General features: G+C 40.3%; 1 protein-coding gene across 1 annotated transcript in view; it reads left to right on the top strand.

Annotated features, from left to right (window-relative positions):
• Window positions 1-9011: 9011 nt before the first annotated feature.
• LOC311054066 (uncharacterized protein) overlaps window positions 9012-17082 on the top strand; it is a gene marked incomplete at its 3' end in the record, with an annotated part of 39155 nt that continues 31084 nt past the window's right edge. Inside the window, exon 1 of the mRNA XM_084069946.1 lies at window positions 9012-10279. Within this exon, the coding sequence (XP_083926072.1) occupies window positions 9294-10279 (986 nt within the window). The 5' untranslated portion in view covers window positions 9012-9293. The remainder of the gene's footprint in view (window positions 10280-17082) is intronic.

Consider the following 17082-nt stretch of genomic DNA (forward strand, 5'->3'; position numbering starts at 1 on the left):
AACATCCAAAACCTGTGTTTTTAAATACTGTGTTATACCTGTCACAAATGTGACCATTCACAAATGTCAGGAAAGAGAGACACCATGCAGGGAGACTTGCATAGTTTTCTTAATAATCCCCTTTAATTTTCCATCAAAAATGAACACAAATTTTACAACCAATAATTCTGGGCCCCAAAAAAAAGGAGGTCAACTTAACAAACTGAACAGACCTCAACTGCACAGCATGACTAACATAACCAAAATTAGACATGAGGGGAACATATATTTTTTCATTAATTCAACCTTTATTTATTTTCTCGGGGATACATTGAGGGCAGCGCCCTCATTTTCAATGATGCCGAGATTGCAGAAGCATAATACAACAGTGTAAATAATAATGATGAATAAAAACAACAGGATAAACAAGTTATGTATGTATGTGATATAGTTAGTGGTCAGATCACTCTTAACACAAAGGGGAAAGACAAAGAATAACATTTAGACAGACTACAAATAACTGTAACATAACATAGCAGTAACTGCTATCAACAAATGCAATTAAAATGCAACTGAAATACCAACACATTTTCTTCAAAATCCTAATAATAAACTCAAACTTATAAACACCTGCCCCTCCCCATATGCAAAGGGAACATGTTGCAGTCCAATTACCCAGCTCCTTATAAGCAGATCTGAAGCAGCTAGTCCTCGCTTTTTTGGCCAGCCATATAAACTCAAGCACTCATCCGAAGTGATCTCAATGAGAACTAAATAAACTTAAATACAAATCAAATGACTCCTCATAAAACAAACTTGACCCAAACAAAGGTTAACTAAATGTATATGCATTCCAATCAGTAACCTTTCCATCAAACTTGCAATAAACAGTATGTCATTTAACAGGTTCTTTGTATAGTAATTTGTGTTTATTTATTGCTGAAAATAAATATAAACTAAATTTATAAACCAAAAAAGAGAAGTGTCCACCATAGATCATCATCAGTAGTATACCCTTTATAGAATACATGTACAAAATATGTTAGTTTAATCTGTTAAATAAGGTGTGTTATTTAATACATTTGTAGACTTCTGAGTATGCAATGCAAGTAAGGTAAGTAAGCCTTGCCGAGCCATGTGGTATGACCCCGACCTCCCAATCTCAGGCTTGACACTCTACCCACAAAGCCACTGAGCTGGTTGTAGAGGTGCAAGCATAGACTGTAAAAACATATGGACTGAGGGGACCCATTGGTTTCTACAGACCAGTTTTGAAGCCTATTATAATCAGAACAATGAACATACATAGCTACAGTGATTAAGTGTCTGCTGAACGGCATTCTCAATTTCTCTTTCACTCATTCATTCCCTCTACAACTTCTGTTGTAATGTATTTGGAAACAAATCTCGAAACTACACATGACAGTGTTCTTTTAATTTGTCCAGCTATAGGTATTTTTTCAGTGTAAGGAAATGATCCTCTCTTTATGAAGCCAAGTGTGCACCATTGATATTTTCAACCTTGGAATAGTCTCCTTTTATCATTGTCAGGAAGTAAAATGGCATTTTCAGTGCCTTTCAATCTTCTTAAACCATAAAGTAGACCAACGTATTACAATTTATAAATAGGCATTTGTCAGAACTTACAGTGTAACAGGTTTTATTTGGGATAATAAGATTCCTAGAATTAACAAAACCATTCTACAGGGGAAAAAAACTGATCAGAGCTCCATTGACTAACATTTTAAGATCAAAGTCGAAGTGAAATATTGCTAAAAGTATAAAGCATTATGTGAAAAAATAATACATAGTGGAGTTACTTCTGTGGCCTACTGACGCACGCACGCACGCACGCACGCACACACACACACACACGCACGCACGCACACGCCCTGTCGCGCACGCACGCACGCACGCACGCACGCACGCACGCACGCACGCACGCACGCACGCACGCACGCACGCACGCACGCACACACACACACACACACACACACACACACACACACACACACACACACACACACACACACACACACACACACACACACACACACACACACACACACACACACACACACACACACACACACACACACAGGGTTAGGTTTCGCAAGCCCAGGATGCTGCGTTCCTCAGTCCTCCCCAGTATCAGTCGAAACAGCTGTCTGCTGCCACTGAAAACACCAAGTGATCCTACAAAGGATTACATTTAGTTTTTAGTTTATGCAAGTTCCTGGATGTCAAAGATGGAGAAAACAGGGACTCATCATATGAATCTTGAAACATCTGTAGACAAATGCCACTGTCTCTTAACTTAAACCCTATGCTTCATTGGCCATTGTCCCCAGGGGTCTATACTTGGTCCCCTCCTTTTCCCCCTCTACTCTTTGCCGAAAATAGCCGATTACGGTTACACTATGAATGTGCACGATTCGGCGAATCATGCATTATGGCATTGTGTGCATTATGGAATAGTGCATTATGGCATGCCCGGAATTGTGAGGCTAGTGTTTATGTGGTTAACTACATCAAGGTTAGATTATATCGTTTTTAATTAACTGTTTAAACCTTAGCAAGACACATAAATGATACACACTTTTATATTATTTCCCTGCTGGACTATTTTAAACAGCAGCATAGACTCACATTTTGGAGGGAGCCATTCAATGCTGTGTCTCCTCCTCACTGACATTGGAGTCTTCAACTGTGTTCTCTCCACCCACTGCAACACAACACAGACATCACTCATACTGTCCAAATGTAGGTAACCAATGAGAAGGAGAGGATCATTAAGTCATTACTAGCCATGAAATGTACAGTCTTATTTTATGTTTTTTTTAGAAAATGGGAATTGGCTGAGAACATGCTGCAAACTGACACAACACAAGCAACTTGAGAAACTGCAGGCAACTCATATGGTACAATTTACAAATGTACTGTACTTGTTTGCCACTTGCTTGTGTCGTGTGTCAATTTGCAGCATATTGGGCGCTCTCAGCCATTGTATTATTAACTCTACTCTGTGATGTCATCAAGAGACACTACTGTAACTGGGTCTGTTCCACTGACAGCAAATAGAAGGTAAAATAACAGACTGACACTTTTTGAGTGCATTCACACCAAATGATGTTCATGTGTTCATACACCCTCAACAGTCAGTTTACAGTGCATTCCCGGTACTGTACGAGTGAGTGACAAATAAACCCCTCTTGATTAGGAATCTGTGTCTGATTAGGATTCCCAATTTCTTGTCAATAGAAGTATAAGCATGTAAAGTGTTAATTTCATTTCAGTTTTTAACATGGGGGGGATGGAATAACAGAGGAAGTAACATCAGGATCACAAAATGTTAAAAGAATAGCATTGACGTACTACATGGAGGAAGTACATTCATACTGTTCTTCCTTTTCCATGGAAGAATGGAGTCTGTTTTCTTTCCATCCTCTGCAACACAACATAGACAGTGGATGTATTGACAAGAGAAGAAAAAAAAGAGAGGCGTCACAGGACTACAGTATTTGATGAACTTTAAAGTGCTGTGTTGTAGCAAAGACATTTGATTACTTTTTGGATGAATATCGCTGCTCCATCTCCTTATTGGTAGCTGGTGGCCGCCTGCTGTAGAGGTATATCCACTCTCTAAAAGACAAGACAAAGTTCTATTTATCATCTTACTGCCTATTCTGATAAAGAAAAACAACAGACGATCTGGGCTCTCGGGAGTAAATTATTAATATTGATTAAAAAACAACTGCCAACTGTCTATTCTATTTAATCTATTTCATCCTACTACTGACCAGTCATTGGAGCTGATGCAATGCAATCCTCATGCAGTTTCTCTAATTCAGTCCTCAGAATACATATCTGCTGAGCTACAGTGATAGTTTGAAGATATATTTAGCCTACATTTTGATGAACCATATCATCTAGAGACATGTAAAAAAATATATATTTTTTGTGTGTTCAGAAATGACCCCTTTCCATTCCTTCTTGTTCACCTTCTGCTCAGCTTCTACATCGCTGCACTTCAGTTCTCTCTCTTTGTCACTCATTGCTTGGCACAGATCACTCAGTTTTCTCTCTTTGTCAACAATAGGTAGAAGTTATATTATGTAAGTTCTGACAAACAACCATAACAAACAAATGGCAACTGTGAATCATTTATTCTGTTTTTCTCCACCACTCACTCACTCAACAACAAACAAACAAATCGGTCTACCGGTACTTTCCTTGCATATTCACTCTAGGGTCACAGGTAGATTAGCTAAATTGACAGAATATAAGAAGTGATCAGTAGAATCTCACCAACAGGAATTTTATCACTGGTGACATCATCCCACCCTTTCCTCAGCTCTTCTTTTTGCTCCACTTGTCTGTGTGTTGCCGTCTGTAGTTTATTATTTTCCTTCAGTGGATGGACGTTCCCTTCTAGTCTCTTGTCTCCGTCTAACAGTCTCTGGTTATTTTTCCCCAGTTCATTCTCTCTTTCCTTCAGTTGTACTGTGATTGTCGCGTTGTGCTCGGTCTGCAGCGTCCGTGAGCATCGTGGGTGCAGTAAAGCCAGGAAGCGGGCCATCCTGATGCAGGTTAGGAATAGCATACTGCTGGTGTAGAAGAGCAAGACGGAGAGCTTGCAGAGGATGCCGTCGAATGGGCAACTCTGGTGGAAGTAGAACACACGTAGCAGCAGCAGCAGCAGCGTGAAGATGAACAGCAGGTTGGACACCACCAGGTTTATCTTGTATGTCGTGGTCTCATTCCGCATCTTCAGCGAGCAGGCAAAGTTGTAAATGGCCATCAGGTTGAGGCCCACCACAAACACAGCGTTGAACTCCATGCTGTACAGCGGGTATTTGCACTCATCATCTTTGGTGACACTGTCCCCCCATTGCGGGGGGCGACTGTCTGTCAGGGCAGCCATATTGTACATTATATATGGTGGGAACAAAGAGGCAGAGAGGGGTGTCTGTTGCGCAACAGAGAGTGTAGTACACAAGTCAATAGTGCAAGTCACTTGGCATGATCCACTGGTCTTTTCACAGAGCAGAAGCAAGGGTTCGGGCATTGTGTGTGAAAGTATGTTTTACCGTTTCTGTAAATGGAAAAAAATATATATGGTAAAGCACTGCATTTACATATGGCATCCAAATAAACATGCTTATTTTTTCCTTTCTCAAGTAAACAGACATGCATACAAATACAATTACGCTACACACAAACTATATCTGTGGAGTGGATTATTTATAACTGATTAACACCAGAAGAAGTCTTCATCGCTCTTGACTAGGATTGCCACCCAATCACCCATGAAGGTTTTTCCTGGATTGTTAATGGACTTTGGTCATCTGTCCTGAAACATTAATAAATAAATAAAATCAATTCCAGGACACAAAAAGGAATTATTCATATTTCACATGTACAAACCACACTAAGTGGCTAAGCACCATGAAAATAAAAAGCAGTCTATAAATTGTAGTAAGTCAACACCAACAATATTTTTGTGGAACATTCAAAGTTACATGTATTATGTGGCCTCTTTGTTGCATGACACATATTCCTCTATAAAATATAATATTCCTTTATAAAATAGAGGAATATGGGCTAACTTAAATGTAAAATACATGCTGGAGAAGGAAATAGGCTACATTAATACAAACTAGTAAAGTTTGAAGTAGTTGTTTGTGTTCTAAAAATAAAATAAAATAAATAAAATCCCTGTCAATTATGGCCTCTCTGTTGCATGAACCCATTTGTCTAGCCAACTCTAAAGAATGGGCTACATTAATCCAAAATAGTAATGTCTCAATGTATTGTTTTTAATGGCACTTATGTGGTCCTGAAAACAAAATCACAATTGAATATGTATTACTATATAGTCATAGATTTTTTTTCCCAAATCCATTTTTTTAAAATTGTATTTTAAATGCAATGACAAAACTACTGAATAATGCACTTATAAATCAAAAGTGTGGAATAACAATCAAAATGTAAATGCAGTTCAATGTCAATCTTAATGCATGTTGCATCTTTACTATGATTGCAAGAGTAAGCCCTGTGCAAATTATATATCTGTATGTAACATGTCACAATCCTCCATATTACCTTGCGATATGAGCGATATGAGCCGCAGATGATGTAATCAACAGAAGACATTAGTTAGTCTTCATCATCGACATACCGCATCGGCCGCTATATTGACAGGGGTATGAACCTGTCAGAATTGGGTGCTGAGCCATGGATTTCGAAAGAGCCTGTATCTCCTACTCCAATCCCGTAGCACTGCCAGTAGGAAAGCTGTCTATTGTAGGTGTTAAATTGACACCAGAAGTGTTTTAAAGTGTAATCCCCCTTGTATATCACTTTAAACATTTCTGGGGAGGACACTGATGGCCTACAGTGGTTAAGTTGAATACCACATATAGGCTCTAATGCAGCCTGACAGCGAGTTGCGGGTTTGATTCCCGAGCCGGACGGCCTTTGCTGTGTGTCACTCCCTGTCTCTGTCTCCCTGTTTCCTGTGACTCTTCACTGTACTATCCAATAAGGGCAGAAAGGCCAACAAAAGAACATCTTAAAGAAATAGTTTTTCAGCTGCTTGGTTACATTTTTTGATATTTGATATTCATGAGATCAGACACCTATTCAGTTACCGCTGATGACCCAGCCCTCTTCACTCCAATTTATATCTAGGCTCTTGTTTAAACTCAGAAAATACGCAGACGTTGTACCTCAAGCTTTGACTCACAGTCAGTCGTCCCATGTTGCAATATTCCCCTCTCATAATTACAATAACACCAATGTATTTAGGCTCAAAATCAGATCCACATACACATTTGGACTCACTCTCATTTTCCATGTCAAACCTAGTCCCAATTTATGCTTTATCGCACAGCAAAAGTAGACGACCTATGAGCTAAAAGTGGCGCGGATGACGCGTTGTGAGCTGTTGACTATTTTCGGTCAGCTAATCCACCGTACGACAAAACGTAGGCATTACCCTTACACTGCAGGTAGAATGGGACTGACCTCCGTGGACTGACTGGTATAATTTCTAATTGTATTTCCCTCTGAGTTTACCCTACAATGTCCTAGATTAGATTAATAAGAACAAATGTAAAACAACATTGCCTACAGGAAAGAACATTTTCAAAGAAAACGGATTGCATAGGCCTCTATGGACATATGTCCTGACATCAAAGTACATTGGCTAAATAACTTCCCATAAAAAAAAGCATCACAAACATCTAAAGACAACAACAACAACAACAACAATGATTAAAAAGCAAAATGTCAGGTCTTTCACAGGACCCAAGAATGAGGGCAAACTTTCCGGACACACATCCTCTTTTGGCCAATAGAATGATGAAATGATTTTGACCCAATGTGAGCTTGTAGATTTTTGGTGTGCGACACACCTCAGTGGCTGCGGTTACATGGACAATATTTATTCATTCAGAATGAACTCATTCTGAACAGATCTTTTGATTATAATGTCCTGTTTCATGTCAAGGACAGGTAAAGATTGTTCCTCCATCACAGGCTCAGATCCTCGGAGCGTTAGTTCTCCAGGACAAGTCTGGGCTTAACCATTACAGTATTTAAGCTTATTAAATGACGCTATAGAATATGAATCATTAATTTTATCCTGCAGGAGCGAGCGCTTCTCAGCACCAACCGTGGCCGACACATACAGAGACATAAATAGACTTATGCAGTCTTTGAATTGAAGTTTTACTGCATTCAATATTTTATATTAAAATAGATATTTTTTTTTTAGATTTGATGGGTAATTTTTGGCCAATTCTGACAGCACTACTAAGCGTGGACATGTGCAAAAGAATGCATGCATTCCAAACAGAGAGGAGCATTCGGAATGAAGTGTTATATGGTAAATATATCCCGATTCAAACGGTATACCACCCCTCAAAACCCGAATGAAAATTGATTCCGATCAGACCGGAATGGAATATTCTATTCCAATTGAGGTGTTTAAATGAGCATTTTTATTCTGAATGAGCAGTCATTCCGAATATAAGTGGAATATTCCTATCCATGTAACCGCAGCCAGTTTGAGATTTGATTGTTGGCTACGCTCACGTCACATCGGAATTTACAGATTGGCAAATGCCGATCATTGCATTGAATTGACCATACGTCCATGTTCTGGTTCAGTGTAGTGTAACTGCTTCTGATGAGCTGGCAGGTGACTTACATGCTGCCTCCACGGTTGGTGTGTGAAAGGGCGATTGTGAGGCGTAGGCCTGTCACAATTATAACGTAATCACCTGATTTTTATTTTATTAAACGTTCTACAGGAAAAGCACATGTTACATCATGTTCATCGGAGAAACGTCAAGCATACAAACACAAGAATTTACATTGTGGTCCTGATCACAATTATTTGAGATAAATTCGTCAGAATTGTTTCCATTTGTCTGTATGAAAAGCTTTCCTACATTTGAAATAAAATAGTAAAAGAAATGTAACAAAAGTAGCAGATCTACAAGCACGTTGTGAGCTATTTAAATTTTTTTTTTTTAAAGTATACAGTTATTGCATAGTACTATGACCTGATTTGGCCATTGTACGTTATTAATTTTGATCATTGGTACTGGTCATTGTCATCTCTTTGTATATTTAAGTTATTTCTCATATCTGTCCTGTGCAATTTGTGTTTAGAAAAGCCTAATAGGCAAACGGATTGTTTTTATATTTATGTTCCAGTGTTCAATGCCAAAAACATGATTAAATCCTTTATCATTGCAATAATGTGTATGCAAATTAATTATCAACTAATGTATGCCTCCCCAGGGCAGCCCTAGTGAGGCATACATTGTAAAGTGGTTTGAATACTCAAAGTTCACTGTGAGATAATAAAAAACGTGTGTGTGTGTGTGTGTGTGTGTGTGTGTGTGTGTGTGGGGGGGGGGGGGGGGGGGGGGGCGTGAAGGTTGCAATAGTTCAGTAGTGTCATAGCTCCACCCCTTGCCAGACTAATGTGGGAGAAACCAGGAAACAGAGAGGTTGTTATTCTAACTCTCCTCACTGACGACACACAGAGACGGACGCTAAGATTCACCTTCAGATCAAACACACAACTTCCAGAGAGGGAGGACAGACTGTCTGTTCACAGCAACAGGAGGGAATACTGACCCAGACCACTTGAACCTGCTGCTTATGCTGCTGGACTTTAACAAGAACCAGGATTCAAAGTGAAAGTAAACTTCAGGGAACATTCTAGAGGAGGAAGTGCTACCACTGGCTGTTTTCCTGGCTTGAACAGTGTGTTTGTAGCTTCACTCTGAGACCAAATGGCTTCCAAGTCGTCTCACCCTGAAGAGGATTATTCCTGTCCTGTTTGTTGTGACATCTTTAAAGATCCTGTTATCCTGTCCTGTAGCCATAGCTTCTGTAAAGACTGTCTGCGGGAATGGTGGAGAGAGAAGGTAATAAAGGAATGTCCAGTTTGTAAGGAGAGCCATTCAGTGGATCCACCCAGAAACCTGGCTCTGAAGAACCTGTGTGATGCCTTCATACAGGAGAGACATCAGAGAGCTTCAACAGGGTCTGAGGTTATCTGCAGTCTGCATGGTGAGAAACTCAGACTGTTCTGTCTGGAATGTCAACAGCCAGTGTGTCTTGTGTGTCGAGATGCTAAAAAACACACCGACCATAGATTCAGACCCATCGATGAAGCTGCACTGGATCACAAGGAGGAAGTCCAGAAATCACTGAAGCCTTTACAGAAGAAACTGGAGGTCTTTAATAAAGTTAAAACAAACTATGATCAAACAGCAGCACACATTCAGTCCCAGACTCAGCACACAGAGATGCAGATTAAGGAACAGTTTAAGAAGATGCGTCAGTTTCTACAAGAGGAAGAGGATGCTAGGATTGCTGCACTGTGGGAGGAAGAGCAGCAGAAGAGTCAGACGATGAAAGAGAAGATTGAGGGTCTAAACAGAGACATATCAACTCTTTCAAACACAATCAGAGCCATAGAGGAGGAGCTGAGAGCTGAACACATCTCATTCCTGCAGAACTACAAGACCACAATGCAAAGAGTCCAGTTCACACTGCAGGACCCACAGCCGGTCTCAGGAGCACTGATAGACGTGAGCAAACACCTGAGCAACCTGACCTTCAGAGTCTGGGACAAGATGAAGGACATTGTCTCCTACACTCCTGTCATTCTGGATCCCAACACTGCCTATCCAGACTACATCCTGTCTGATGATCTGACCAGTGTGAGACGTGGAGAAATACAGCAGCTTCCTGACCCAGAGAGGTTTGACTGGTTTGGCTCATAGATATAGAAACCTAGATACCTCATTGGCCTCTACAGTTCATTGGAGCGACGTGCTTGGTATGGTGGCCACCATATTTCCGGGGGACGGGCACTGGCCAATCACAGCGAGTTGACTACTGGCCAATCACAGTGCGTCTTTTCCAGGACTTGTCAGAATCTAGTTGTCCCGCCCCCACCTTCCTCTGATTGGCCTACCGAACGCCCCCTTCTGTGACGCACACGGAAGTTTCCAGCTGGCCCCCACAAGCATAGAGGAAGCGGAAGTGCGTCCGAGATACACACGCTTCAGAGCCAGAGGAGGCGTCTACCTTTATATGTCTATGGTTTGGCTATGTCCTGGGTTCTGAGGGCTTTAACTCAGGTACTCACAGCTGGGATGTTGAGGTTGGAGACAATACGGTCTGGTCAGTAGGTGTGTTAGCAGAGTCCCATCAGAGGAAGGGAAAAGAAAGGGGTCAGTTCTGGAGAATAGGGTCAGATAAAGGTAAATACACAGCACGGTCCTCACCAGGGTCACTCATTCTCTCATTGAAACAGAAACCTCAGAGGATCAGAGTCCATCTGGACTATAATGAAGGAAAGCTGTCATTCTCTGATCATGATACTAACACACACCTACACACTTTCACACACACTTTCACTGACACACTCTTTCCATGCATTTACACTAGTGATACTCTGAAGATGTTACCAGGGAAGGTCAGTGTAACACTGGAACAATAGTTAGACATGATGATGATGATGACTATAGCCCCCTTTCCACTATGAGAACCAGAACCAGAACTTTCCAGAACCCAGAACTTTCAAGAACCTGTGAAGTTCCGGGACCAAGTTCTGCTTACGTTTCCATATAACGAGAACCAACCGTAAATTGCGATTGGATGCACCATTAATGTAATGGTGCACCAACGATGCACCATTACATTTATTCAAATTTAGATCAATGTTGTGTTTTTAACCCATTCTGTTAGTTTAGTTACTTGTCTTTTGGGCACAACACTGGTCCCCATCTCAAAATATGTTGTGCCAGAGACCCCACAGAAGCAAAGTTTAGAGTTGAAAATGTAAAAAAACAAAATATCAAGATTTTTCAAAAATAGCAGATCTAGAAGCTCATAGCACGGCACGAAGTGATGCACTCTGAGCTTGTAGATCTGCATTGTTTTAATAGTCAAAGTATAAGATATGGTTAAAGTGATAAAACGATTGTGACGCTATATCAACACATTTTGCTGGGAACCCCCTGGAGCCGCCCCAAGGACTCCTGGTGGTCCCCGGACCCCACTTTGAGAACCAATGCTATAGACTCTAGACTTCTTTATTGTGTCGTGTACGTGTAGGCCTATTGATGTTAAAAAGTGTTTGCTTTAACCTAAAGGTTACTTTAAAGATTTGAGGTTGTCAGTGGTGGGAAAAGTACTCACATTTTGTGCTTAAGTAAAAGTATCAATACCTCAATGTAAAACATACTCTGTTACAAGTGAAAGCTTATAGATCGGCTATTTTCCAATGGCCGAAATGTTTATAGGGCTGAAGTGGGTGACAAACTATGGAGTCTGTATAGAGTAATACCTGTCAATTTTAGAAAATATACGATAATGTTGTGGTCGAGTACAGTCATCATGAAACGATAATGATAAGGCCTTTTATTGATCCTTCGAGGTCAAAGATAGTACTGTAGGAACAGCATGATGGAAAGACATCACAGTCAACACAACACCATCATCACCATTTGGAACAGAAACATATAAATAAATAAAATGCATATCATTGCTTTCGGGCAGAAATCTTCATTTTCTAACTTTCGTGTTTTTTAGTTTTATTTGACTATTTTAATCAATGCCCTACTTGATCATACTACAGCGTCACACAAAAGTATCCAGGAAGCGATGCGTTTTGAGCTTGTAGATCCGCTACTTTTGCCGTTTTTGAATTTGAATCCTGAAAAGTAACATTTTTGGACATATGAGGTTCCCACCCGACAGAGAAGATATAATATGTCTCCTAAAGCAACACTCTGTGACTTTCATCACAGTATTCTGTGATGAAAGTATACTACGTTAGTTCTTCTGACCCAAGCAGCAACACAATCAACTGATAGATCATTAAAATAAACATGCTCTGAAAATGCACGTGGCCCACCCATCTGACCACTTTCGGCTGCCGTGTTTAGTGGGCCCTGATCCAGAAAAGGAGGAGAACCCCTGATCTACACAGTAAAATCCAAGTGTTACTTTAACACTCAAGTGTTAAAGTAACACTTGGAGAGTGTACTAAATGGAACCAAGAGTGTACTAAATGGAACCAAATGGACATGTAATAGTAATAATGTTGGGGAGTTGGGGTACTTTACTATAAAATACGTTAGACTAATAATATGATACTTTTGCTGTTGTACTTCTATACAGTTTATTCATAAACTATAGAATCACCACGTTTAATACATCTCAAAAGGTTTCACTGAGCAATTACATTCATAATCTTTTTTTTTGGCTAATTAGGCTGTTAATTTAGGCACATAATTTAGTGTTTTATTGTGATGGTTGTCTTTCTATTAGATAGATCTATTAGATCTATTATACAATCTATTAGTTTGTATATTACTCTAGTTTGTTGCGTTTATCTCTGTGTGTGTTCTGAGCCCTGTAACATGAATGATCCTCAGATTGACTATCTTGTCCCTATAAATAGGACACAGGCGTGTTTTTTTTTACTTTTCATGGCAGACTGAGGATGCTTTTTGCAACCAAAACATGTATCTGTTCCCACTTTACACCCTTTTTGGTTGCACTTATTACATTTTTTCTGACTATTGATCATTAAATAATTATACTTTTTTTGCATCTGCCAAACCTCTGTGGACATTCACTTTGTTATGTTGGTGTGTGAGTGTTCCTTTAGTCTTCTTAGTGTGTTGAGTGACAGGAAGCTGAAAAGACATACAGGAAAGAGTGACAGGAAGCTGACTGGAATCAAACCAGAGACATTTTCCTCTCTGACTAGGGTGCGTTCGGAAATACAGCACTGAGCGCACTGGCCAATACAAACTAATAGGCGAGTGCGCTCCGGTGCGCAATTTCCGAACGCACCCTAAATCTGACCACATTCATCATCTTCAGAAATATTCTTCTGCGATAAAATCATTTTGCAATATGATTTTGAATTGAATTGAATTGAATTGAATATTTTATTAGGCAAAAAAATGAAAACATCACAATTACATTTATAATACGTTGTCTAAAAGGTCCGTCCAAAAAAGTCCTTGCGATCTTCTTTCCATTGAGGTCCTTGATATTCAGTTCATAGACATTATGATAGGGATGGGATGGGGATCGTTCATATATATCAATTTTGACCTCTTAATCGTTCCTGCTTATCGATCTGATTCCTTAACGATACCACTATCAATCCTTTTCGATTATTGGTACTTGTTATCTGGGGTACTTTATCACTTTCATAACATTTTCGCATAGTGACCTTTTAGATCTGCTATTTCCGTGTTTTTAGATGTATACACTTATTGTATATAGGCTATGACCTGTTCTGGCCATAGTACATTATTAATTTAGATAATTGGTACTGGTCATTGTTAGTAATTTCTTTGTATATTTACGTTATTATTTTATTTTAGTAAAACCTAAAAGGCAAACAGATTTTTTGCCCTGACCCAAAAACACAATTAAATCATTTATCGCATATGGATATGGAAAAAGTGTATGTGTATGTGTATTTTAGATTCAGGTTGAAAGTGTGTGCATGTGCGCAATGTGTGAGGAACTCTGCGTGCGTGTGTGTGTGAGAGGTATACTGTAACTACAGTAGACATCGTACGTGGGGACCAAAGGTCCCAACAAGTATAGTAAGACATCCAATCCAATCTACTTTAATAATAGAGCACATTAAAAACAACAGCCTTGAACCAGAGTGATGTGCACTCAGTAAAAATACTAAAATAAGGCTATAAACTTATTAAAACAATAGAAAAGGGTAATATACCACAAGAAAAATATAAATCACACAAAATTAATGAAATGTAAAAAAAAGAAGCGCTAAACGACAGAAAAAAACACAGTATAGACACAGTCTCTTTAAAATATAATAACTCAGTCTGTATTAAAAGCTAAGGAGCGTCCGTGAGTTTTCAGACGTGATTTAAAGACTGATAAGGTTTGAGCCATCCTAACATCGGATGGAAGATCGTTCCACAGTTTGGGGGCTACAGTGGAGATTAGAGAACGATCGACCCCCCCTGGTCTTCAGCCTTGTATAGCTCTCCACCGCACCGACATTGGCGACGGTAGCCAGGCGTTGGAAAGCGTATGTTGCCGAAAATCTGTTGCTGAGGTGGGCGTTGTGGACGCTGTCGTGTCAGGCCATAAGTTGTAGGCAAGCGTCGAAAGCCGACCAAACTTGCTCGGTCGGCTACCGACAGCTACTGCCCGTCGGGCCGTCGGTAGATGCGATGTGGTGAAGAGAAGGGGGGTTAAAGGCTCCGTAGAGCTCCCTGAAAACACCCTAAAGGAAAGAAAGATTGAGCAACTATGTTCTATTTTCCATGACGAAGTCTAATCAACGTTTACAACCAAGCTATCAAAAACACAGTCGGGCGTGATTTTTTTTTCTCTTTCGCTCTCTCTCTCTGTCTCTCTCCTTCACCTCCTTCCCAGCCGGCAGCTTGAGCCTACTGCCCAGGGGAGATTGAGCAGGACCACCCGAGCGAGAAGTCACCTCGAGAGGTGAATAGTGGGGTGTAAATAGAACGGGCTAGGTTTGTTTGCATGAACATACAACAGATATAATATGTACACAGGGACCCCTCCGGTGTTAATTTAACTCTGGGAGTGTAACCAAATGGACCGTGACAGCCGTGAGGGTCCATTTTGTGCCCTCTCGGGGATACAAAAACACCCAAAACGGCTCTTTTAAGAGCCACCCGCTATTTACTGTTCAAAATAATTCCTGCTATATAGTTTATGAGCAGCAAAATCAGTTCATATGATTATGCTTAATATTCTTCCGTAATGTGGGTTGCCTTTCCTGTGTTGCTGCTGGTTCCCGAAACGTTTCTCTCTCTCCCGCTATCTTGTTAATTTTGGTACGACCCACTATGGCTACGACATATCAAATAACTCAGGATTAAAACATTGCCGTTAACCAGGGGTGAAAGAAGGTGAAAGAATAAAGCAGCCGCTGGTTCCCATCAAGGGGCGCTTTAAATCACAATGAAAGATAAACGTGGAGTTTAGGGAGGCAGGTGTCTTTCCTGTACAGACTGTGAAGAATATGAGCCTACTACGTCTACGACTAGCGCAAAAATGCTCTGTCTTGTTGTTTTTGGTCAAGCTGTCTCAACTTCTGTCCCAGGGCACTGCAGGAGACTACTGCCACCTCCTGGTATGGAGAATTATTGTGTGTGATTTCTTCTGACACATGCTCACAACAAAGTGCCGTCGGCCGACCGTTTGCAATAGTTTGTGCGGTGTGGCAACCAGAACCTTTACCTGTTACCTATCCACTTCGTGCCTTGTGGCACATAAGGCCTTAACCAGAACCTTTGGACACCTGATAATCCGACATCATCCGGGTCCGCTGGCAGTCGGACCCGACTGCCAGCTCTGTTGTAGTCTGAAGTAGTCTGTTTGGTGGAGAACCACCTAAAGAGCTTGTGGGGTTTTTGACCATTTAAATATTAAAAGACAAACATTAACATCTTAAACTGGATCCTATGATGAACAGGGAGCCAGTGGAGGGAGGCAAGAATCGGGGAGATGTGCTCATACTTCTGCGTCCCTGTTAAAGAGCAGCAGAGTTTTGCACTAACTTTAGCTGTGACAGGCAGGCTTGGCTAATGCCAGCATAAAGTGCATTACAGCAGTGGTTTTCTTGTCAAGGCCACCCAAAATGATACGTATTTGGCTGCAGACCCCCATCTGAAAATGTTTTCAGATGGGAATATTTGTGTGAAAAAATATATACATCCAAAATTATTAAAAATGTTCCTATAACACATTTTTTTCTAAAATGCTCATACATAGCAGATGTACAAGCTTGCAGCGTGGCACGAAATGACACGCTATGAGCTTGTATATCTGCTATTTTTTAATAGCCAATGTACAAGCATGGATAGAGTGGTTAAAATAATTATTATGCTTTATTAACCCATTTTGCTAGGAAACCCCTGGTACGTAAAATGAAGAAAGTTTAGGGCCATCCACACTTTTAAGTCCATAAGACAATCTAGCAATATGTTTAGAGAGCATCTGTATTGCGTGTCCGTACATGTTTTTCCATAAATACCCTCTGATGTGTGGTGAAGATAGAGGCACACTGTTCCATTGTTTATGGTCATGCCCAAGTTTGGTGGACTTTTGGAGGGAGATTGGACAGGAAATACAAAGGATACTTTCAATTAACATTGTACCAGAACCTAAGTTCTTTCTGCTAGGCCTCTATCCAGTTGGACACAGAATAAAGCGCAATGAGAAATTATTCATAAATATGTGTCTCTTACAAGCAAAAAGAGTAATTGCACTGACCTGGAAGAAGCCGGATAGACCAAGCATTGCACAATGGTTCAGAGAACTGTCTTTATGCCTGCCTCTAGAAAAAATCACGTATATACTTAAGGACAAAAAAGAAATGTTTCAGGAGGTGTGGGGTTGTTTCATTCGATATATGGAAAACAATAATCTGCCACATTTAATGGAAGAATCTGGAGAGGAGTAGTGCTGATGTCATTGTATTGTATGTTTAATGAAATAAACATACGATACTTAAAAAATTGTATGTTT

Source organism: Gymnoscopelus microlampas (genome assembly GCF_963454915.1).
Source record: "Gymnoscopelus microlampas genome assembly, chromosome: 10".
NCBI lineage: Eukaryota > Metazoa > Chordata > Actinopteri > Myctophiformes > Myctophidae > Gymnoscopelus > Gymnoscopelus microlampas.